General features: G+C 39.0%; 2 protein-coding genes across 2 annotated transcripts in view; both read right to left on the bottom strand.

The window, feature by feature from the left end:
* Positions 1 to 604: 604 nt before the first annotated feature.
* On the bottom strand, positions 605 to 3,774 carry rab33a (RAB33A, member RAS oncogene family). The gene is made up of 3 exons (XM_016281167.1): positions 3,766 to 3,774; positions 3,435 to 3,587; positions 605 to 1,484 (listed from the first exon to the last, which is right to left on the bottom strand). The coding sequence occupies exons 1-3, from the start codon at positions 3,772 to 3,774 to the stop codon at positions 1,038 to 1,040; spliced, it is 609 nt and encodes a 202-aa protein (XP_016136653.1). The 3' UTR covers positions 605 to 1,037.
* Positions 3,775 to 10,662: 6,888 nt separating this feature from the next.
* LOC107591897 (matrix-remodeling-associated protein 5) overlaps positions 10,663 to 25,308 on the bottom strand; it is a 25,289-nt gene continuing 10,643 nt past the window's right edge. Inside the window, exons 2-7 of the mRNA XM_016281173.1 lie at positions 22,088 to 22,314; positions 21,428 to 21,557; positions 20,870 to 21,260; positions 17,331 to 20,585; positions 15,535 to 16,438; positions 10,663 to 12,691 (exon numbers count right to left, since the gene is read on the bottom strand). Of these exons, the coding sequence (XP_016136659.1) occupies positions 10,783 to 12,691; positions 15,535 to 16,438; positions 17,331 to 20,585; positions 20,870 to 21,260; positions 21,428 to 21,557; positions 22,088 to 22,275 (6,777 nt within the window). The 5' untranslated portion in view covers positions 22,276 to 22,314 and the 3' untranslated portion in view covers positions 10,663 to 10,782. The remainder of the gene's footprint in view (positions 12,692 to 15,534; positions 16,439 to 17,330; positions 20,586 to 20,869; positions 21,261 to 21,427; positions 21,558 to 22,087; positions 22,315 to 25,308) is intronic.

Raw genomic sequence — 25,308 nt, 5'->3', positions numbered from 1 at the left:
TTTTGAGCAGTGTAGAGTAATGCTTGTTGTTTGTCATTTCTCCAATCACAAATGCAGACATGGTTTTATGTTTAAGCGGTACGATGCAACGCAACGTGTAAAAAGACAGTATAAGTCATTATAATCTGTAATTATGTCCCCACTGGATGCAACAAATGCCTAGTATATGATGGGTTTTCATGTTTTTGTCTTGTCGCTCCGGCCGGACAGGGCATCAGTATGGTAGGGGCGTAACATTTCCGTCACACGCTTGAGGTATTCGGCCAATCACAACGCACTGGATAGCTGGCCAATCACAGCACACCTCGCTTTTCAGACAGATGAGCTTTGTAAAAATCGCCGCGTTTCAGAAAGGCGGGGCATAGAGGAGATACAATAATGTACAGTATGTGGAAAATAATGTGTTTTTTTAACCTTAAACCGCATAAACACATTTCATTACACCAAATACACAAAATAATGTTCTTTTTAGCAGCATCATATGATCCCTTTAATAAAATGAAACATATTATAGTGCCATCAGTGATTTTTTGCACTTTGACATTTTTTAATGGAAATTCAACACATTTCCTCACCAAAAATCTTTTTTTTTTTTAGTTTAGATGTTTTTAAAACTGATTGTCATTAGAGTTTCACTACTGTATTACAATTTTTTTTATTTAAATCAGCATAAATGAAAGGAAGTACATATATATAAATATTTTGCATTACGGCAATGATTTTCATTGCAGTAATGGGGAAAGGGTGCTTAATTGTCATGAAAATAATGTCTTAAAAGGCATAATTTTCTGTCAGCAAAACGTAATTTCTCATTTCTTTCTTTTGATTTTGAGATGACTTAAACATGTTCTTGACAGGTTTTGTGGGATTTGCCTGTTTAGTGATGGTGTAATTGAAAAAAGAACATGATAGATAAGCACACTCAAAGAAAAAAAAAACAGTTCATGGAGCAGCTGTCATAAAGTAACTAAAATTAGTTGCAGGCACATCCTTGCATTGTGAATTATCAATGTTAATAATTTCACAGTTTAAGGTCCTCAACACGGGCAGTTACTCTTAGGGTCGGGCTGATGTGTCAGCCTCACTCTGCCGTCTTCTCTCTCCACGTCTCTGTAGATCAGGGACTTTTGGGCTTTTAGACGACACGCCAGGCACATGAAAATGGAGTCCACATTCTGGCTCTCCTTGGGATCTTTGGCTGATGTTTCAAACAGTAGCATGTTATGGGCATCGGCAAACTTGAGGGCAGTGTTGGAAGGGACCTGGATCTGGTCAACTAGGTCACATTTGTTACCCACCAGAACACGAGGCACCGAGGATGACACCCTGTGCCCGTTGCACTCCTGAATCCAGGTCTTTAGATTCTGGAATGAGGCCATTTTTGTGACGTCGTATACAAATACGACGGCATGCACATTGCGGTAGTAGTGCTCCACCATGCTCTTCCGAAAGCGCTCCTGGCCCGCTGTGTCCCATACTTGTACCTGTTAGAGAAGAAACAAGACAAACAACAAATTTCAAGGTTGCAGAGAAATTAAATGAGAAAACTAATCCACCAGAAAGAAACTGATTAGAATGACAATAAATAAATCAACTTTGAACATTGAACAACTTTGAACTATTCAAGGTTAAATCCAAATTACTATGGGTCATAGCTTTGCACTTTACTCATCATAAAACATAAAGAAACATTACGATTGTGATTTAATAAATTATATATTAAAGGGTTAAATGAACTCAGCTGACTGATTTCAATCACAAGCATATATACACACACACAGAGATATATATAGATAAATAATGTGTTATCTATGCATGCATATTATGTTCTTTTCACCAATCTATTGTATTGTTTTGTATGAATAATAAAAAGAAGAAGAAAAAAAAAGACTTTTTTTACAAAAGATTGTGTTGGTGAACAATACCATAAAATCTGTACTGAACAATCTAGTTTATTTAAGATTACATGTAGCTGTGTTAGTTTCTAGTAGTGCTGGGCGGTATACCGGTTCCTACCGAATACCGGTGTTTATTTTTGTTATGATATGAATTTATAAAATACCGCAATACCGGTGTATGTCACTTAAACAACGTTTGGAACGTGGCACTGTTTGAAAGGGGTCCCTTTTCACTGTTGCACTGTGGTGAGGGCACAGCTGTATGTGTTACGAAGCGTGAAAGTTCCGAAACTGAAGCTGTAGAACTAATAGAACGTGATGACACAGAAGAACTCATCCACAACATCCACACTGACCGCCACAAATATCCACCACCTGCTGCCATCAGCTCCCGCGTCTCACACACACACGAGCACAACTTTAGCACTAGATTTAGCAACTTTCAGACCCTTTTAGTGGCTTTTTCCGTAGAATATTCATACTGACAAACCTAGCGACTTTTTGGGATAAACCTTAGCTATGGTTCAGTTGGAGGATTTCGCCAGTGCTGTCCCGCGAACGAGAGGTCTGACTTTCCCGGAGAAGTGTCACCTCTCTCGGCGTCTGTTCTGTGCAGTGAGCGGCAGAGAAGCAGCGCATTCGACTCGTCAATAAATGAGTACAAAACAGCGTTTCCAAGCACCTGTCGCTTACTGATTGTTTAAAATCATAATCGTAAATCATATGCAATTTTTTTTTTAGTTTGTTACTCAGACTCAGACAAAAAAGTAATATAGCCAATACAACCGCATAGCCGCTCTTTAGTGTAGATGCATGTTGATTTTATCAGATGATGCCGCGATTATAAATGAGTGACTCCTAGTTAACATGTATTAAAAGGGGTCGTGTTTAGTCACTATTTAGTGTGGTATTTTTTGACAACATTCACTCATCATGACAGTAAAATAGGGCATTCTAAGTCAATATACCGCAGTATTTCCTCTCAATCAGTAGAAAATATGGTTAACACCTGGTCATGCATGATAAAAAATACACCGTCATATACCGTAAAACCAGTTTACTTTCGAAAAATACCGTGATATAAATGTTTGGTCATACCGCCCAGCACTAGTTTCTAGATGGTCTAAGGTGGTCTAAATGGTTTATAAGCTTTTGAAATCCACCTTATGTTGATATGACAAACTACAGTAGATAATCATAAAATAAGCTGTATCAGCTTCCACCAGATTAAGACAGTTTGAACCAGCTAATGAACAGTTTGGACCAGGTAATGAACATCTTAGACAAAGTAAAACTTGAATTAAACTGTCGACATTATGACACGTATTTTGGATTCGTCTTGAAAGAAACTACGCCTATTAGATGCAACATGCAACATCGGAAAGGGTCATTACTGTGATTCTTACTCGGAATGTAAACATTGAGCTTCCTCGTGATGCTGCTGTCTGTCACACTTCCACTGAAACTCACAATACAGTCGCGATATAACGAGATATCGGCCTTCGTGACAGGACCAACCCCAACAATAAATCACACCTTTATTTTCTCGCCCTCGAGCTCCACGGCTTTCTCCCTGAAATCCACGCCGATGGTGGCTTCAGTCTTACAGGGGAAGGCTCCGCCGGTGAAGCGGAAGCTTAAACAGGTCTTGCCCACATTTGAGTCTCCGATGACAATGATGTAAGTGTACTATTTCAATACTCCTTGGGACTAAATTGGCCCACTTTCTAGAATTTAAAAGTATACTTTAAGTATAACAGTAGTAAACTTTGAGTACACAACTAGATTACATACATGTTTTTAGTTTGTACTGCAACTATACTAAAAGTGAACTTACAGGTATACTGATAGTTTACTAAATAAATACTTGTAGCATTTTTAGTACACTAAAGTACAGTCTCAGTAAACTACTAGTTTAGTAGTTTTATACTGCAAGTATACTTGTAAGTTTTCTTTAAGTGAACTTTACATCATATTTTAAGTATACTACTATGTCCCTATTTAGGTATTAATTTGTATATATTTGATTATATGAATATCTGAACGCACAAAACATCAAAAGAAAGAACAAGGGCCTGTTCCACAAAACAAGTTTACCAAATAAGCCAGGCTTATTTCAGTTAGTCTGACTTATTTTGAACCAAATCAACTGACAATAAGTCAGACTAAATGAAATAAACCTGGCTTATTTGGTAAACTTGTTTTATGAAACAGGCCCCAGGGTATCTGCTTGTAAACAAAAACATTTTATTCTAGCTTCATGCATTCTTTTTTATAAACACTTGAATGTGGGTAAGTTTCATAAATAAATAAAAATTTAAGAAATAAATAAACATTTTGAGCAAAAAAGATACAAAAAAAAAATCAAAACGAAGATGGAGTCGATCAACACCCCAAAGCTTGACAGTCATTACCTCTTCATGGGTCGACATTTTATTCCATAATGTTACACAGTTTTGATGCTGTTTTATGTCTGATTGTGTTAGATTACGTGTGGAAGCATCTGTTGTTTTGGTTTCTTCTTCACTCGTGTTTTGGAAATTCTGTACAGAAGATGTGTAATAGCGCCCCCTACCGTATAACAATGAAAACATGGATTCCCGAAGCACAAGTATAGCTCAAATATATTTAGACTTTTTTTTTTAAAGTATAAGTCAGGTATACTTAAATGTCATTTTAAATATATTTCTGAGTAGTACATAAAGCACAATTTCTGAGAATTACATAAAAAGTAGACTGAAAGTAAAAAACAGAAGTCCTGTCGGACAGGACGCTACGCTTCATTTGACTAGTAAGCCAAATCTCAAATAACTGCTATGATGGCTTTTGCTCTACCCAACCAGATGAGTCCTCTGCACAATCTGACTTTGCTGCAGCCTGGAACTGTACTGCTGGTTTGTCTGGTCAGAGGAGAACTGGCCCCCCGCCTGAGCCTGGTTTCTCCCAAGGTTTTTTCTCCATTCTGTCACCGATGGAGTTTTGGTTCCTTGCCGCTGTCGCCTCTGGCTTGCTTAGTTGGGGACACTTCATTTCCGGCGATATCGTTGACATAATTGCAAAGATATTATTTAAACTGAGCTGGATGTTGACATCACTGAATTCAATGATGAACTGTCTTTAACTGAAAAATTAGTGTTTACTATTGTCATTTTGCATTATTGACACTATTTTCCTAATTAATGCTGTTCAGTTGCTTTGACACAATCTGTATTGTTAAAAGCGCTATATAAATAAAGGTGACTTAACTCTTATTGTGGTTAACTCCATTGCTACTGATGGCGCGCCATGTATGATTGGGAGAGAGAGGGGATTAGTGTCACACTTGAGAACTCACCACCCTGACCTCATGGCATACCACTGCATAATTCACCAGATGTTTTTGTGTGCCAGCCTTGGAGAAAGGTACTCAGAAGTAATATTTTCTGGGATTTTATCGATAACGATAACTAGACAATATTTTGCTGAGTGTGTTATTGTGCTGGTGGTATCTTAAGGGCTGCCGAAGACAGCTGACTCATAATATTTTTTATATTCTTCATATTCTGTGTGGTGCTCAGTTCATACTGATAGAAATTAATCTTTTCCAATAAGTTTAAACTGATTTTTGCATTTTATGGGCATTTTTACCTTTATAAAGCCATTTTTTCTAAAAGTGTCCATTATCTTTTGAGTCAAATTCTTACATTTAATCAGGGAATTAGAATAATAAGACATTTGGGCTGTTACCAAGCAAATTAAATCAACACAGAAGCTGTATCTGAAGTGGCATTTAGATGTATTTACACACATGTATTTTGTTTAATGCAAGACATGAATGCATTTAACCTGCAATTACAAATGCATAAATAATGTTTTTATATATACTAAACATAAAAGGTTGAATACTGATATTTGAAATGATTTAAAACATGAAAAAAATCAAAAAGAAAAGAAAGAAAAATCCGAAATTTGAAATTAAAACCATCAGCAGGTAGCAGCAAATCACTGTTAATAAGTGAGTCATTGCGATTGAACCGAATCATTTAAACGGTTGATTCATTCAAGAACGAAACACCGTCATGTTGCTCAGAGACACAAAACAGCGCTGTGGCTGTATTCGGAATGATTTTTGTTGGCAAAATAGAGCAAAAACAAGCAATATGGTGTCTAAAACGTAAGTCTCTTAATTAACTTATTGTTTATTGAATTCAATGTCACATTTGTAATCATGGTAATTTTGGGAGAAAAAACGTCACTCTTCATGTGAAATTGAATAACTATATGAAGTGGTATAAATATATACATTTTCTGCCATCATGTCTTGAATTTGTGATCATTCTAAATCCATTTTAATAGACTGAATCATGCAGTGAAAGAAAACACTAAATGCGCACACGCACTAGTCTAGGCTTCACGTAATGTATGCGTGTAGGGATGTTTTGAATGGTTTTTGCAAAATACTCGATAATGTCAAATCACACATCGTTAAAACAACAATTACGATATTATCGCAGACGATATATATATCGCACACCCCTACTCAGAAGTAATGACAACAGTCATGAAACTTGTCAGCTATCTGAGAACATCCTCTGCTCTGCAACATCATTTGTTGCGCTCATTTCTAATAGAGGTGAATGCAACATTTGATGATTTGCTTCTTCACAACAATGTTTGGTGGCTTAGTAAAGGCAAGGTACTGGAGCAGTTTTGGGCACTGTGGAAAGAGCTGGAGACATTTCTGTTGAATCAGAAGAGTGCAAAAGCCAAACCATTTGTGGATTTCATGAAGAATGAAGAGGAAATGGAAGTTTTTGCTTTTCTAACTGACATTACTTCCCATCTCAATGACCTTAATATGAAGCTCCAGGGCAAAAACAGCACAGTGTGTGACCTCATGTCAGCTGTCCATGCTTTCCAGAGGAAGCTGGAGGTGTTCAAATGTGACTTACAGCAGAACCTGCTTCACTTCCCAAGACTTTTGGATCAGACTGCGGGAAAACATCACCATCACAATTATGCTGAATTCCTGGAAAAGCCGATTAAAAATGTCCAAACTCGCTTTGAAGATTTCCCTCTGGGAAAACAAGTCTTGTTGTGCATCGAAAATCCATTTTTTTGTCAAAAAATATTGCAGAATTCTCAACTGAAGCCACGAAAGTCTTCCCATGGGCCAGTGTTTCCAGAGGAAGCTGGAGGTGTTCAAATGTGACTTACAGCAGAACCTGCTTCACTTCCCAAGACTTTTGGATCAGACTGCGGGAAAACATCACCATCACAATTATGCTGAATTCCTGGAAAAGCCGATTAAAAATGTCCAAACTCGCTTTGAAGATTTCCCTCTGGGAAAACAAGTCTTGTTGTGCATCGAAAATCCATTTTTTTGTCAAAAAATATTGCAGAATTCTCAACTGAAGCCACGAAAGTCTTCCCATGGGCCAATGCTGCTTCTCTGCAAACAGAGCTAATTGATCTCCAAGAAAACCTAGCACTGCAGGAATCTCACTGTGACCCTGTCACCTTCTGGACGAAGATGGTTACTGCAGCAGGTGTTCGTCTCCTGCAGAAGATGGCCCTTCAAATTATCACCATGTTTCCCTCAGCGTACTGCTGTGAATCTGCCTTTTCAACCATGAACATGGTGAAAAACGCATACCGCAGCACACTCACCAATGAACACTTACATTAGTGCCTCTGCCTGGCCCTCACACCTCACCAGGGTCTAGACTTTGACATGTCAATAATACACCCACAACAATAGGTGGTGCCAAATACGCATAAAACGAGTGTGCCATGAAATACGTAAAGTAATGCGTGTTGTAAAGATCGCAAGTACAAACAAAAGAAGCAGAAAACCTTACAGCTGCATGAGTCGTGACTGTCACGTTAGCCTGATGGGACCAAACTCCCTTTGTGATTTGAAAACGTAAGACAGTACCCAGATTTGAAGACTACAGTAAGATTTAACTTCTACTGTTAATAAGATTTTGGTAGGCTACTATTAGATGGATAGCCTAAATGTCCTAATTCAGATGGGCTACCTGTTTTTTTTTTATATCAAAAAGTGTATATTTATAAATGTGATTGTTGGTACATTTGACCAGTTTTTACCATACTTTCAAAACAAAAATTAAAATAGGAAAAATATGCAATATGAAAATAATTGAAGACAAAATGTGTTTTACTGAGAAAAAACAAGATGTGTTTTTTAAAAAGCCTTTTTCCAAAAGGTACATCTGGAAAAAGGGAGGTTGTCTTATATTCGGGCCAAAACGGTATATATCTCAACAAGACCAGAAGAAACTTCTAAATTATCTAAACTAACAGAGTGTATTAAAAATGTAAAAGATTTGATGGCCAATAATGTTCTCCTATTGAATTCGGTTAAGACAGAGATATTACTTATTGGACCAAAAAGCAGTACACAGAATCTCTTCGATTACAATTTGCAACTAGACGGATGTACAGTTACTTCCTCTACAGTCAAAAATCTGGGTGATATACGAGACAGCAAAAATAAAATTTTTCTTGTTACAAAAACAGCATTCTTCCATCTTAGAAACATTGCCATGCTACGAAACATGTTACCTGATTCTGATGCAGAAAAGATAGTTCATGCATTCATGACCTCTAGACTGGACTATTGTAATGCACTGTTAGTTGGTTGTCCTGCATCTTCAATGAACAAGCTACAGGTAGTCCAAAATGCAGCGGCTAGAGTCCTTACCAGGTCAAGAAAATATAATCGTATTACTCCAATTTTACAGTCTCTGCACTGTCTACCTATTAAGTTCCGTATCAGTTACAAAATGTAACTCCTGTAAAAAAAATTGAATTAGCTCCTGCGTACCTAACTAGCCTTCTACCACTCTACAATCCATCACACTCCCTAAGGTCGCAAAACTCTGGATTTTTGGTAGTACCTAGGATAGCAAAGTCCACTAAAGGAGGTAGAGCCTTTTCGCATTTGGCTCCCAAACTCTGGAATAGCCTTCCTGATAACGTTCGGTGTTCAGACACACTCTCTCTGTTTAAATCTAGATTAAAGGCACATCTCTTTAGCCAAGCATTCAAACAATGCATCTCATAATCTTGTACTGCAGTTATATCTGATCAAATGCACATTATTATTCCTTAGCTTGGGTTGAACAAATCATTTTTGCTTGGAACAGCAGCTACGCTAATTATGTCTCTATTTGTTACTCTGTTTCTGCCCGTGGTAACTAGGAATTACACAAGCTTCAGTGTGCATCCAGCCCTTACAAAGACCTGAGATGACCGAACACCTGAGAAGAGATGATGCAAACCCCTCAGAGGACCTCAGATGGAACAACATAAACTACCAAATTTTGCTACAAGTTTGATTGCAACATATAATAATTGCTGTTAATAGTGTTCATCTCTGTTTGATTACGTCATTTACTGAATTTTACCGTACATTTCTGCCATATGTACATCAATTTGACATAGTCACCACTGACAAGATACTACTAAATATATTGTAGAAACTTAATTTTCTGTAAAGCTGCTTTGCATTGATTTGTATCGTAAAAAGCGCTATACAAATAAACTTGAATTGAATTGAATAGAAAAGTATACTTTCCTATTTTTAGTTTAAAAGAAGTATACTAATAGCACACTTGAATAAACTTCTTTTTCGTAAGGGATGCAAACAACATTTAGGAATTGAGCTGGATGATGACACTAACTTTGCAATATCAACACTGTTATTGAATTGAATTGAATCAACACTGAAGCGACTTGAGCTGAATAAGGATACTATTACCTTATGTATAGCTGATTTACCTCTGAATTGAATTTGTTTAATAAATTATGAACTTTGCAACTAACAGTTATTGAACTGAATTGAAACAACACTGTGCTAAACTGAGCTGAATAATAACACTATTGTCTTCTATAATGCTGCTTTATAGAAGATGATAAGTGGTTTCATAATTGATGCATTTTACAACATTAACATTTTCCTGTTTTTGTTATGTTCCTATAATTGTGAGGCTGCTTGAAAAATCTGTATTGTATAAAGCGCTGGACAAATAAATGTGACTTGACTTGAAATTAAAGACTAAAGACCAAAAATCAAATATTATTATTTATTTGCCCAGTGTGGCAGTAAGGGTCTTACATAACTATGTTCTTGTTTTATTTATTAGAACAGCTACCAGAATACCAACATTTGTGCCATACAAGGCCTCGTTCTACTCTGACAAAGCTATTTGAGGCGGCAGCCATATCACCCTGTAGCCCAAGCCTGGTTACCCATTGTTCAAATTTGCCCATTGGCCTCTGATCATCATGGCCTCCTAACAATCCCCAGATCTGCTAATTAGCTTCATCACTCTGTCTCCTCTCCACCAATAAGCTGGTGTGTGGTGAGCGTTCTGGCACACTATGGCTGCCGTCGCATTATCCAGGTGGATGATGCACACTGGTGTGGATGAGGAGATACCCCCTGACAATGTAAAGTGCTTTGAGTGCTTTAAGTACGTAATGAATTATTATTATTATTTTGTTCTGACGCACTGAAAAATGCAAGAAATTCAGACAGAACATAGATCAATCACAGACATTCTGGGATGTTATATGTACAATTTGCTGTTTAAAAAAAGTAGGTAAAATTATTCTGTTTAATCTGTAGAATATAGAAATATGCACAAACCAATAATTTCATAAATTAAATACAGAATATTAAAGAAATCCAAAGATAACAATCCATGGCTGTTCACAAAATCAGTTAAGGAAAATGCCATTTAACAATATTGTTGGGGGTATTTTAAGTGCATTGATGCACTTTTAAATTATGATTTATGTTTTTATAGAAAGGTGCCCATTTTATTTTTCTTGCGAAACTAAATGCTACATGACCTGATGGATTTCTGTCTATTGCTCAGATCACTTGAAGGTATGTTGCTTTGAAGTCTGTTCCCAAGGCATTTCTAGCATTACATTTGTAAATCCCTGAGTTCATGAGGCCTGGGTCCTGTATGACCAAATTTCCCTCCTCTGTCATGTGAATTCCACCCTGTGCTGTGAAGCGACTATTGGGTACAAGTGTGGTACGTCCAGGCAAAGTCCAAGAAATGTCTGGTTTGGGTATGCCAGCAGCTATACAGTTTAGAATCACAGGAGACCCCCTGTTAACTCTGGTTATTGAAGGTGGAGCATGAGTGATTTGAGGTGGAAACACCATAATGCTTACTGGATATGACAATGTTGAGGATCCAAATGTGTTTGTGGCTTTGCAGGTATACGTTCCTCTATCAAATTTGGATGTTTCTTTTACCTGAAGTGTGCCATTAGATAAATATGTTACTCTTCCAATAACTTGGGCCTTGTCCAAGACCAGGCCATTTGGAAGAGTCCAGGTAATTGTTGCGTGAGGCCAGCCATCTGTATTGCATGGCATATTTAGTGTCTGTCCAAACGAAATCTTCATTGTTGAAGCCGTACTTCTAATTTGAGGCTTCTGTCCAGGTTCTAAAGCATAGCGCTTTTCTGCTTGTCCAGCTACATTTTTAGCCAGGCATCGATATACACCTTTGTCAATGACACCTGGCTGCGTGATGTGTAAAGTGCCATTTCCCAGGTAGTGAATGAACCGCTGAAGTTTCATGCCTGGATTCAGTGCTGTTCCATTGGGTAGAATCCACAGAAACTCTGGCTTTGGTTTTCCTGTAGCATGACACTCCAAAAATATGTCATCACCATCTGCTTCGAGAGGAAGAACCTCTATGTTTGGCACTGGAAAACTTGGCTTTTCAGCAAGTGATGCAACTTCCAGGTCAACTGCTAGACTTGCTTCCCCTAAGTAATTCTTGGCTATGCACAGGAACCGACCTTCATCAGTCTTTCGAATGCCCCTCAACTCAAGAGTGCCATTCCGGTGGACTTGGAACCTACCTCCCAAATATGGAGTGGGTAGAGACATGCCGTAAGGTGTGGTCCAGGTGATCTGTGGTTCAGGCATACCCTCTGCTTTGCAGTCCAACAGCAAGGTCTGGTAATAAACTGCTAAAATGTTATACTCTGTTCGCCCATTGTGTCCTTTAATTTGCGGGCCTTTAACCTCAACTAGAAGGTTCACATTTTTTATGTTATCTCCGGCTGGGTTCCGTGCAACACAGGCATACTTTCCTTGGTCAGCCAAAGTCAGTTTTTTAATGATCAGAGTCCCATCATTTAGGATTTGGTATTTGACTGAAGATGAGGGTATTATCTCATTCCTGGGTGAGATCCAGAAGATCGTAGGTGGTAGCACACCTGTAGCATCACACTTCATTTGGGCTGATTGCCCGAAAGGTGCCCACATAGATACATGCTCTTTTGAAGATATTTGGGGCGAGTTTGGCACCACTTGGACGCTTACTTTCATTGCATCCTCCCCCAGGGTATTCTTAGCGTAGCATGTATAATTGCCTTCATCCTTCTTTCCCATTTGTTGCAACAAAAGCGTTCCATTCCCAAAGATGATATAGCGCCGGTTACGGGTTCTGCTGTCATCCGACTGGAGGGCATTGTTGATCATAGTGCCATCTGGGAGGCTCCATGAAACCTCAGGGTCTGGAAGGCCAGAAGCTACACAGTCCACCAGGACGTTGTATCCATTAGCAACTCTTTTATGTTGTGCCCCAGTGTTCTCTATCTTTGGTGGCCTCATGAGAACCTCTACTTGGAACAGCTCCATGTCCTCACCATTTGGTCTTTGATACATGCACAGATAATTGCCTCCATCTTTCGCAGTCAGTCTCAGAATTCTCAGAGTGCCATTGGGGAAAGCAGTGATGTGTCTTTGTGGACTGAAAACAAAAACGGATAAATTGTTTACATCTTTTTATGACAGCTGAAATAGTTCATAGTAATTAACTATAATGGAATAAAAGAGCTCATATAATTCTTCTTAAGCTAGCTGCACACTGAGCAATTTATTTTCCATGACCTTTCAAATGTTGCTTGTCCGAATGTATAATAAGAGACTAGTGAGACCTTTCATAAAAACCAAAGCAGACTGTGACATGTTTTTTTTTTCAGAATATGTGATATCTCTTAGGCAAAGAAAATATATTTCCTTATACATGAATGATCAATATATTAAATTATTTAATGGTATATTGAAAATATACAGAATTATATATTGTGTTAATATATTACAATATATTGAATAACAGATGAGGAATTGTCGTTTTTTCATATATTGAAAAATATGCTATGATACATTTACTTATATATCATATTATAATGTATGTAATTTTATATTCAGTAGTACATATAGATATACATGTGACAAGAGATGTCACTGCGTGTATACAAACATATTGAAAATATATTGCAGTATACACATATAAATATAGTATATATTTATTAAATTTGATAATTATTTACATGATATATATTTCTTATATAGCTAGTCAACAATAGCACAAATACTAAAGTATTTATCAAAGACTATCAATGTGCTGAAGAGTGCACAGCCATTACGTTTTAAATAAAGTAACATATAATTTTAATGGTGTTTAGCCAATCGTCAACCTAACCACAGGCTCTACTCTTCAGCACAATGGTAAACCACAACCAGAAACCCCTTTAAACTTCATGAATATTACATGTAATGCTATTTTTTTCTTAATTTGTAAATATTTTTATTTGTATCAACATATAGCCATACATGGTCAATGCTGTGTTAATATATTACAATATATTGAATAACAGATGAGGAATTGTCGTTTTTTCATATATTGAAAAATATGCTATGATACATTTACTTATATATCATATTATAATGTATGTAATTTTATATTCAGTAGTACATATAGATATACATGTGACAAGAGATGTCACTGCGTGTATACAAACATATTGAAAATATATTGCAGTATACACATAAATATAGTATATATTTATTAAATTTGATCATTATTTACATGATATATATTTCTTATATAGCTAGTCAACAATAGCACAAATACTAAAGTATTTATCAAAGACTATCAATGTGCTGAAGAGTGCACAGCCATTACGTTTTAAATAAAGTAACAAATAATTTTAATGGTGTTTAGCCAATCGTCAACCTAACCACAGGCTCTACTCTTCAGCACAATGGTAAACCACAACCAGAAACCCCTTTAAACTTCATGAATATTACATGTAATGCTATTTTTTTCTTAATTTGTAAATATTTTTATTTGTATCAACATATAGCCATACATGGTCAATGCATATATTGTAGTATACTGAAAAATATAAGCACTAGTTTCCCATATATGGAAATGTATTACGCAATATATTACAATATATTTTGCAGTACATTCTCATATATTTTTGTTTTGTAAGGGATATTGTATATTTGAGCTACAATATTTTACATTCCATTTAAATTTTTAAATAAATTAATTAATAAAATAAAATAAAAATTAAGGTAGGAAACAGGATGCAGAATTGCAATTTGAATTTGAATCTTAATTCAAATTAAATCCCAATAAATTCAGATATCTGTTATTTTACATAGTAAAGCAAGTTTGTCAAGACAAATTTTGAATGTTGAGTTGACAAAGCTTTGTTTAAAAGTTTTGAAAAAGCCTTGTTTTAAAGATTTATTGGTTCTATAGAACGAGAGAGAACAGAAAGACAAAGGATATTTGTGGAATACTCAATAGTTCAGAGCAAATATAGACTAGTTTACACGTTTCCCTGACATCTCTCTTTCTATCTTTCATACACACACACACACACACATCGTTTTTATGTTTTATGGGGACTCTCCATAGGTGTAATGTTTTTTATATTGAAACTGTATTTTCTATCCCCTCACACCTAAACCAACCTCTCACACAAAACTTTCTGCATTTTTAGATTTTTAATAAAACATTGTTTAGCATGTTTTTAAGGCTATTTTATGAGGACTATGAGGAAATGTCCTCATAAAATATGTTTATATTGTTATACCAGTGTAATACCCATGTCATTATACAAATTCCTCATAAATCACATAAACATGCACACACACACACACACACACACACACACCATCATGATCATCATCAGTTGCTGTGCTCCTATTGGTTCTAAATTAAATTACTGTTGAACAATTATTGTTTGAACAATTTAATTTGGATTAATTTTAGTTCAAGACATAATAACGAGTGACTAATGTTAAATGTATTTGTTATCTAACTGCTTTAAGTAGCCTGTTGTATAGATGACTAAGCATCTGAAGTAGACAAATTGCCCTTGCGTCTCTCTCAGTTACTGTATTGTCTGGATCAGTGGGGGTTGTTTGGGCTTTCCAGTCTGAGACAGACTGCTTGTTTAATCTACACCGTACATTGTTTGAATTATACAAGTGATGAAGTTGGCTTGCTGTGAGTTTGAGAGTGTGTGTCAGACTGCATGGTGTGAGCAGTGAGAACCAATAATTACCCAAAAGAGAAAAATTAAACTATTAATAAAGGAAAAATGACAATAAAGCTGTGATGGCTGGATTTAAATAATCCCTCTGTATGGGGTGCTTTAAAAGGGAAACAAGCTCCCACAAAAAAAAATAAAAATAATAATAATAAACTCTTCATTATTTTAATTGAAGAAATTGTGAAATATATAGAGCTTTTATACTTTTAGCTTGTCTTAAAAAGCAGTAAACATGTACCTGTACTGATGTTCCAGAATGATTTTAGATGGCAGTCTCCAGACTGTACCTCTGTGGGAACCTAAAGACTCTGGACAATGCAGGAAAACTGTGGATCCATATGTTGCCATGACACTGTGTTGCTGATATAGGCCTTTCCAGGGGCCTGGAGCCTCTTGCCTAACATCCATCTGCACTGTTCTTTTAGCAAAGCCCACTGGATTGGTTGCTGAGCACTCATACCTCCCTGAATCATTAGGATTGATGTTCTTTATATAAAGTGTTCCATTTGGGAAAATAAATATCCGGCTTCCAATAAACTGTGTGGGCGTCATTTGTGAACCATCAGGGAGAACCCACTTAATTAGAGGGAATGGCTCTCCTTTAGCAGTGCAATCCACATATATGTTTCTTCCAGCATTCATAAATAAAGTCTCATGTGAAACCTCAACAATTATTGGAGGTAGAGCGGCAACACGAATGTGGTATGTGAGTGTATCAGCTCCTGCTGCATTGCTGGCAATACACTTATAATCACCTTTATTAGAATAGTTTGCTGAATGAATACTCAGTGTTCCGTTTGGAAAAAGTGATACTCTTCGGTCAAGGGTACCAATGTCTCGCACAAACGTCCTGTCTGGAAGAATCCATGAAATCTGAGCTTCTGGTTTACCCACCGCAATACAGTCCAAGCTGACTGGGTTTCCCAGAAACACTGAGACATCTCTGGCCCTTAAACTCATGATTTTTGGAGGCTGAGTTTGTACAACGAGTGTAAGTACCATGCGGTCTGAACCAAATTTGTTTTGAGCTGTGCAAAGGTATTGGCCTCTGTCTTGCAGCTGGATATTCTTAATCACAAAAGTACCATTTGAAAGGACCTCAAATCTTTGTCCAAGTTTTGTGTTGGTCTGAATTGTTGCACCTGTAAAAGAGTTGGGAAAAAAGGTAAAAAAGAAAAGGTAATAACATCAATAGACTAATCAAATAATGTCCAACAATTATTTAACGGTTTTATCTTTTTTTCTAAAACAGTCAGCACAGTTGTGGTATGTCCCATACTGTATGTTTAGTTATGAATTATGTATAGCTCTAACAATGGGGTCTTTCAGCCTTTTTTGTTGCTGCCTAATGATCCAAAACAGGGGTATGCACTGTAGATTGACCTCTAGGACAATACAAATTTATCTGTTAATTTAACCAAACATTCACCTGTATGACATTATCCAATTGATGCCAAACATGTAAGTGTTGTATATGCAATGTCTCATTGCAATTATTACTGATTGCAGCCTTTCAACCACTAATTCAAACACAAAATTACAGTTTCCTTTTATTCAGTAATTACAAATATTTCTGTCATCAAATAGCTGCAGTTATTTTCATAATTAGCATAAGCTGATAATTGGCTTCATTTGCGCTTCATAAATAGAAAATTGCATGCAGGCCCTCATAAAGAGAATCTGCAACAATCATGCTTATATTAGAAATGTGTCTGTATATTTTATGGTTATCATTTATATAAATTTATACCAAATGAAAATTTTGTATGTTATGTACATGATGAATTTGTCTAATATAGTTGGCCTAAGAAATGTGGTTCTACCTCTGTAACTTATCAGTTTGGATCTTATCTTGGGCACTTCTCAAGCATGATGACAGTGCTTGATAACTATCAAAGGTAAGCTGGGGTGGGCGCTCTGAAAAAGGGTATCATCCTCCATTCAGACAGATGCATTGATAAAAGTTAATACATTATATAATGCATTACATTTTACATATACATTACATAAAATGTAAATGAAGAATCACCGAACCTGTTGAAACTTTGGTCCATGAAACAATAGGTTTGGGGTCCCCAGATGATCTACAGGACAGGAGCACATCTGTCTCTGCTAGAGCAGATACAGTAACGGATCCAGTTGCTGTGATCCTGGGTTTGACGCCATTGCCCATCAGGTTTGGAAAGGGAATGGCAGTGCTCAGTTTATTTGTTCCAAAATGACTGTAGTGCCAGCGACTTCCGTATGGTATGCTAGCTGTGGAGGTTGGTTTGTTTGTATATGCTAGGACGGATGGGGGAGTCACATGCTTGTAGATGTTTGGGACATTTGGAGCTTGGTGAGGCTGTGGGGTGGGATGATATGTCCTTGGCTTAGAAGTGACAAGCTTTCCCAGCTGGGCTAGTCGATATGCATCAAGCTGTGACTGTCTATATCTGTTTCTGAGCCTGTTGAAAAGTAAGTGGTCATGTACACGAGAAGCTGTCGCTGACCCCGAAATATAAGCTGTGGGCTTTGGTGTTTGAGCAGTGATTTCAGGCCGATTGGTGACCCCCTCACCCCTGCCTCCTGTTTGTAGGAAATGCCAAGTTTTGTCTTGGGAGCGGTGGTGCTTTGAACTATGAACTGTGGGCCAGAAGGGAGACTGAGTGTAGGGGCGGGGTGTAATTGAGATTTGTTTTTTTGGTGTATACTTTTGGATTAACCAGGGGTGGATAGGTACTCCTTCAGGATGCATTGCCCAATTGTAAACTCTCTGTCGGTCCACATTAGTTAATGTTGGTCTCTCAGTCGCATGTGCTCTTTTCGTCTCTGGAGGATTTATGTTGCTGATTTGAAGATTAGGGATGGCAGTTGCGGAAATCTGCCTTGTCTTATCCTCATTTGCCTGGCTATCAGTTCTCAAAATGATCTGTCTGTTTTCATGTCCATACCTGTTGATCTGTCTGGGTGTAGCAAGTGTAGCAGGAACTGCTTCATTTTCTTGCAGAGATGTTGTACTTACAAGCTGGACTGACTCAATATGTTTTGTTTTGCCTTCAAATTCATTAAGCTTCTCATCTTTTCTGAATGTTGTCATAGGCACTTTGAGAGGATCCTCTGTGATTGCCATGTCTAAGCTTTCAGTTACTGGGTAATGAGCAGGAGGAACTTCGGAAGTCATTGATGCTGTAACATCTTTGTTTTGGGCTGGAGTATAAGAGTTAGTGGTTATTGCTTCACTGCTTTTAGGTATCAGTGTTTTGACTGGAGAGTGAATGAATGGCACTGCTGTAAATGGAGCTAGGGTGAAATTTGGTCTCTTTGGACGTGGTCTACGTGATGGAGGCCTACGCAGCCTATATGGGAATCTTCTTCTTTGGTTCCAGATGGAATTATTGTTAGCCCTTATTTTCTCTTCTATTGTGTGTCTGTCTACCTGTTTTACCAGTTGAGTCACATGTTCAGGTACTGTTGTTGAGTCTATGTGTTGTAAAGTTAAATCTGAAATGTTATAATCACTTGTCTTGTATTTTGATTTCGCCCCCTGCTCATTGTGGGGTGGTGGTTCCAACTGTTTTACATTGATATTTTGGTTGCTTGAACCTGTGCTGGTACTGCTAGCTGTAACGTCTGTTTTAGTAGTTTTAATGGTATCAGCTGAGAAAGGTTTGGTGGTTGCAATCAGTGAAGACTCTGTCACTGTTTTCAATAATTTAGTCATTTCTAGATGCGTCGTAACTGGTGGCATGGTTGAGAGTTTAGCATGAGCTTTTGCAAGAATATGCTCCCAGCAGCTGGGATCAAGCTCTTTGACAGAATTATTAGGTTTTCTCACACTCTCTTGGATTTTATTTCCTTTTGCATTTTGTCGGACTATGCCACCTCTGTGTTTTTCATCGATCCTCTGAGGTGTGAGTTTAGCCGTTGGACGTTTGATTTCTTCATATCCTGACCCTTCACTGTCCTCGCTCTCAAAGAGCAGTAATTCACCCCTGGATACTGTAACACCTCTTTGTGCTTCTTCCTTTTCACCAGTAACAACAATTAGATGAGACAACATATCAGCCCCATAGAGGTTAGCTGCTAAACAACTATACTCTCCGGCATCCTCGTAAGTCACTTTTTTGATTATCAAAGTGTTGTTCTGTAATACATACACCCTTCCTTTCGTGTCTGATGCTTTGAGAATATGATTGTTTGGTAGGAACCATCTTGTCTCAATTGGATGAGGAGAAGTTACTAAACAGGGAAGACTAAGGGTGTCCCCATTCTCCACAGATATCTTCTTTCCATTTAAATCACTGGGACTTAAGAGACACATTCTGACTGTGAGTCTATAGGTGACAATGTCCACATTAGTGTCAGTCCTCACAAAGCAATGATACAGCCCAGAGTCTGCAATACTTGTGTTTTTGATAACTAGCCTGTAATTCTCCAACCTTAATTTATGAGAATCAGTTTGATCCACTGTTGTTAAGTCTGGAAGCATCCACTCCACAGGCTGATGCCCTGAGCTTAGCACGCTACAATCCAGACTGACCTCAGAGTGTTCTAGTACTGACTGGACTCTCCCCGGGGCTCCTCTTTGGATCATAGCCCAAGAGGAAACCACATCCTCCTCATCCACTCTTCCAATGATTTGCTTTGATATAAAAGTAGAGAAGTTCAGCACCAGTTTTTTAGTTGTTGTTTTGCGCCTGTTCAGCTGAAGAGTGACCCTTGGTTGTAAAAGCCAGGCTGGTTCAGCCATTAAATGTCCTTTGAGTTCTGTATAATATGGTGATTCATTGTGTGTTGCTTGAGAGTATTGAAAAGTCACCTTTGAAGAATTCCCAAGTCTGGTTCCCCGTTCCAAAATTGCTGGACTCTCGTAGTAGTAGGCAACCAACCTCCACAGGTTCTGAAGAGCATCTCTATCGATCTCACACTCCAGAAATGTTCGTAGAGTCACATTTACGGCAATCTCATCTGTTCTCCTCACTGGCTCCCACACCATGGAGGTGTCTTCAACAGGACGTGTTACATTACAAGCCACGTGTGCCCGATTCCCATGACTGTCAGAGAGAATGAAGGTCAGGTGGCCAAGAGGACTCTCAAGGTCCTTGATGTAGGGAACATCTGGGTCCTGATCTTCCCACATGCTACTCTCCCCAATTTTAAGTGGGGATTGAAGGGAGGGTTGGTCACAGGTGAGCTGGCTGGCTGAAAGCTGCAAGATCTGGCTGCTGTTCAAAGGCCTTGGTGAGGCACATGCAGCACAGTTGCCAGCATCTGCAGAGTCATGGTCCTTTATGCACTTAATAACTCCTAGTAAGAGAGGATTAGAGAATGTAAATACAAAAATCTCTGTTTTCCTTTCAGTTATTTGCAGTCAGTAGAGTCAGTTGTACTCATTCAACCTTAAATTTAATATAACAATATAATGCATCTAGGACAGTGATGATAAATGTAACAATTCTGAATAAATGATGTATGAACACTATATGTGATGTTCTATATATTTGTGTGCAATTGGATTTTATTCAGTGCCATTACATACAATTCTGAGTGAGTGGTGCAAAGGTTGGAAAATACAATGAAAGAAGTTTCACCCTCATGATTTTTGTCCCACTCCAAGAGCCAGCGTAAGTGGCAGTCACAAGCCCAGGGGTTTCCATGCAGAGAGAGGACTTCTAGCCTATCTAAGCGCTGCAGAGTTCTTGGCAGCAGGTATTCTAGTTGGTTGTCTGCCAGGTGCAGATGCCGCAGTCCTGAACTCCAAAATGTCCCCAGGACTGAGACAGTAATAAATGTGTGAGAGTGGAGGTCCTGCAGTTTGTTCCCCTCCAGTTGCAAAAGCTTTAATGATGTGAGTCCATTAAATGAAAAAGGCTCAATGAAGTCAATGAGGTTGTGGTCTAAATGAAGCCGTACAAGGCTGGTCAAGCCCTCGAACAAGCTGGGGTCAACTCTTTTGAGTTTGTTGTAGCTTAACTTGAGTATCTGTGCCAATAAAGAACATAAATTATATGCCAATGCAATTTCAAAGTCATGCATCTTAACTATTTTTATAACTTTATAGGGTACTAGAGACACAAAGATGCTACAGTACAGCAGATGAGTATACTACATTTAATGTGCATCTCATATCAACATTTATGAATTTATACCTGGATGGAACGGAGGTGGTAAAAGGATCCGGAAGAGACAGAGGAGATATCATTTCCATGGAGCATGAGCATTTCCAGTTGCTGCAGGTTTGCAAAATCTGAAGACCCAACCGTGCCAATGCTGTTATAGCTTTACAGTAAGCAAAGAGGGTTGTGGGAAAAAAAATGTTAGCTTAAAACACATCACATCAGTTACCCTTTAATTTTATGAGATCAGCACCAATTTTGAATATCATTTACTTTTTTTTTCTAGGTATACATACATTTTAAATGGAGCTAAAAAGTACATAATTCAAATGCTATGACTTTTACCCAACTGGTGTTCTGGTGATTTTTAGGTGCTGTATGGCGCAAGTTCTCCTCTAGTTCCAACATTAACCAAAGGTGTAGCTCGGCACATTAAAGGGATAGTTCACCCCAAAATAAAAATGTCTTTCTTTCTTCTGTAGAACACAACAGAAGATATTTTGAAAAAGGTTGGTTCCAAACAGTTCTGGTTACCATTGACGTCCATTGTATGGGCAACAAAAAACACTGAGACATTTCTAAAAATATCTTCTTTTGTGTTCCACAGAAGAAAGTCATACAGGTTTGGTTCTCAATACTTTGTTCTTCATTTTGAGTATATCTTGTACTAAAGCCAACAACACAGCAGCCTACCCTAGGTTGAGTCTCTTTGTGTCCTGGGGTAGGTTTCGTGGGACAGAGGGTAGGTGACGGAAGGTACAGTGCACCTCTTTAGGGCTGGGGCAACTGCAGGACCTCGGACATGCATAGAGGCATGAGGGCAAGATGAACAGCAGGCAAGATGCCAACATTAAAAGAGCAGGTACACCCACTGGAGCCATGTCCCTCTCATGCCATTATCTGATTTAGGAACAGTGTGGCTGCAAAGCAGAGTTTTACACCACATACAATGTAAACAGTTTGTTGATACAGATCAAGCAACAGCAAACATTCTGCAATTTTACTTGCAGGGGATACAAAATAACTTACAGTTAAAAGCAAGCAAATCACTGGACATTTGAATTGATTTTAAATTTTTAGATGTCATGTGACAATACTCCTGAAGTGTTATGACTCATCGACCTCTGAAAGTTGTGCCCATGCCTGTCTCACACTTAACATATTGCATCATACATATTGTTAGTCTGTCATGAGTTTTTTAATCACTGATGCCTCTGAGAGAAATTTTGTAATTCAGTAAACATATCACATATCAATTTAGTTGCTCTAATGTAATCCATATAATAAAAATAATACAAGTACACATCGTTTCGCCATATAATTTCATATGTATTACTATTAATCTGTAAATTTTGATGTCATTTGACTAAATATGCTTACTGCACATATTTATGAATATTTAGTGTTTTGTACATACAACAATTATATTGTCATGTTATTTTTAAGTGTAGCATCTGTCCTCCACAGAGCTGCTGAGCCCACACAAAATAAATCATTGCTCAAGTGTTTGTTTCAGGAAGAGCATTGCATGGGTTTTTTACCACAAGCTGGCAACTCATCTACAGATTAATATACACAAACTACATTTAAGAGAAAGAAGACAATCGCTGCACTTCCTAAATACAAGAATATTTAGATTCCAAGGCACAGAAAGATGGTGAGTTTTTCCCCTGTTTTGCATTTTTATTACTTTTCTCTTTTCTGCCAGCTTAGGTTGCTCATATCTGTTGTTCAGTGCAGGGCAGCGAAAAGGTGAAACATCAGGCATGATTTATTCATCTGATGAGAGGCCCGATAATGACCCATGATGACCATTTTGGACAATTTTATTCCCACTGCATTCCTGTCTCTTTCATGCTCTTTGCAACATGGGCATGTAAAAGAACCAAGCAAATTATGGCTTGGTATTTGAATTAATTATGATTGACCTAACTGTTTCACAGAAAATGTCTCAGGTTACGTATGTAACCCTAGTTCCTCGAGAGAACGAGACACTGTGTCGGAAATGCTAGGGGAACGCCTTCTGTGACCACACTCTGAATAACATGTGAAATCAGTCCAATTGCTGAGCGGGACGTCACGGGCGGGTGACGTCATGACCAGGAAGCTATAAAAGCACGTGCGGCAGAGCCAGCGTGAGCGTCTCGTTCCCTCGAGGAACTAGGGTTACATACGTAACCTGAGACGTTCCTCTTTAGGAACTCGAGTTGCGTCGGAAACGCTAGGGGAACGAGAATTCCCACGCCGCCAGACTTCCAAATCTCTGCCTAGTGTGGAAGACTGCACAGCTAGGGCGAGCGAAGTAGGCGGTGCCCGCCATCCCAAAGGCCAACTTCTGGAGGAGTGAATCTTGACCCCCAAAGGATAGGGGAGATCAGAGGACTTGAGTCTATTGAATAGCATCCTGATCCACCACTTAGCATAAGCTTCTCTGGCCGGAGGCCTCAGCCTCAGCGCACCGCAAAGGAAACGTGTAAGAAGAGGGTGGAGCTGGATGAGTCAGAGAGCATCCATTCCCCCGGGCCTCGGCCCCTGCCTCGACAGGATGTCTGCTCCCATATTGAGATGCCCAGGAACGTGAACTGCTCTCAGCGAGAGGAGTTTGCCCTGGGACCACACAAGTATCTGGTGCACCAGCTTGTACAAGGGGCTGAACGCAGAACTCTCTGGTGGATGATGTAAGAGACCACCGCTGTGTCGTCGGTGCGCACCAACACATGGTGACCTCTTAGGTCTGGGAGAAAGTGTTTCAGAACTCGAAACATGGCCAGCATCTCCAGACAATTGATATGGCGACCACTCCACAGACCGCGGGCAGGGTGGCCACTCATGACCGCACCCCAACCGGTGAGGGATGCATCCGTCGCTAACGTACGCGGCGACAAGGATCTCACAGCACCGGGCCCTGAGACAAGAACCAAGGTTTCCTCCACATGTCTAAGGCACGTAGGCACCTCCGCGTGACCTTGAGCATGCAAAGCGGGTTTCCCCTTGGGGAGAACCCCTTGTTCTTGTGCCACCACTGTAGGGGTCTCATGTACAGCAGGCCAATAGTTATCACGTTGAACGCAGCTGTCATCAGCCCAAGCAGTTTGGAACTGCTTGACAGTGAGTGACCGGCCTTCTCTTACTCTCACAACTGAGGTGAGGATCGACTCGATCCGAGCAGGAGACATACATGCCTGCATCGTGGTCAAATCCCACACCACGACCAGATAAGTGGTTCTCTGTACTGGAGAAAGCACACTTTTCTTGGCGTTAAGTCTTAACCCCAACTCTTTCGTGTGAGCGAGAACGACATCTCAATGTCGAGCCGCCATTCACTCTGACTGAGCTAATTTCAACCAATTGTTGATGTGGTTGAGTCGTGAAAGTGTGGGGTGAGAGTGCAAGGCCCAAGGAAGAACCAGTATTGGTAGGCTTTTGCCCCCAAAAGCAAACCTCAGGAACTTCCTATGATGAGGAAGGATGGAGATATGTGCATCTTTTAGATTGATCGTGACACATCAGTCCTCGGACTTGGTCTGAGACACTACCTGTTTGAGTGCGAGTGTGCTGAACTTCAGTCGCATGACTGAGCGGTTCAATAGGCGCAGATCTAAAATAGGACGCAACCCCCCCTTCCTTCTTCGAAACAATGAAGTACCAGCTGTAGAACCCGGAGTCTGTCTCATGCGGAGGGACCACCTCGATGGCCTCCTTCTTTAAGAGAGTAACTACTTCTTGTTCTAATTCCAGATCCTGCTCGGGACCCACTAGAGCGGGGGTCACCGTTAAATCGAGGCGGACGAGAACCGAACTGGATTCTGTAGCCTCTTTCTACAGTATGCAGGACCCATTGAGACACATTTGGCAGTAGCTTCTACGCTGCTAAATAATCTACTAAGGGAATCAGTCTCTCGAGACTGATCTCT

The sequence above is a fragment of the Sinocyclocheilus grahami genome, unplaced genomic scaffold (genome assembly GCF_001515645.1).
Source record: "Sinocyclocheilus grahami isolate Dianchi unplaced genomic scaffold, SAMN03320097.WGS_v1.1 scaffold147.1, whole genome shotgun sequence".
Classification (NCBI taxonomy): domain Eukaryota; kingdom Metazoa; phylum Chordata; class Actinopteri; order Cypriniformes; family Cyprinidae; genus Sinocyclocheilus; species Sinocyclocheilus grahami.
Note: the sequence above shows the minus strand (reverse complement) of the source record. Positions and strands in the feature narration are given on the sequence as shown.

Coding starts and splice junctions, on each gene's coding strand:
- rab33a (XM_016281167.1), bottom strand. Junction 1,485..3,434: donor TCGAGGGCGAGAAAATAAAG/GTGTGATTTATT, acceptor CTTCTCTAACAG/GTACAAGTATGGGACACAGC.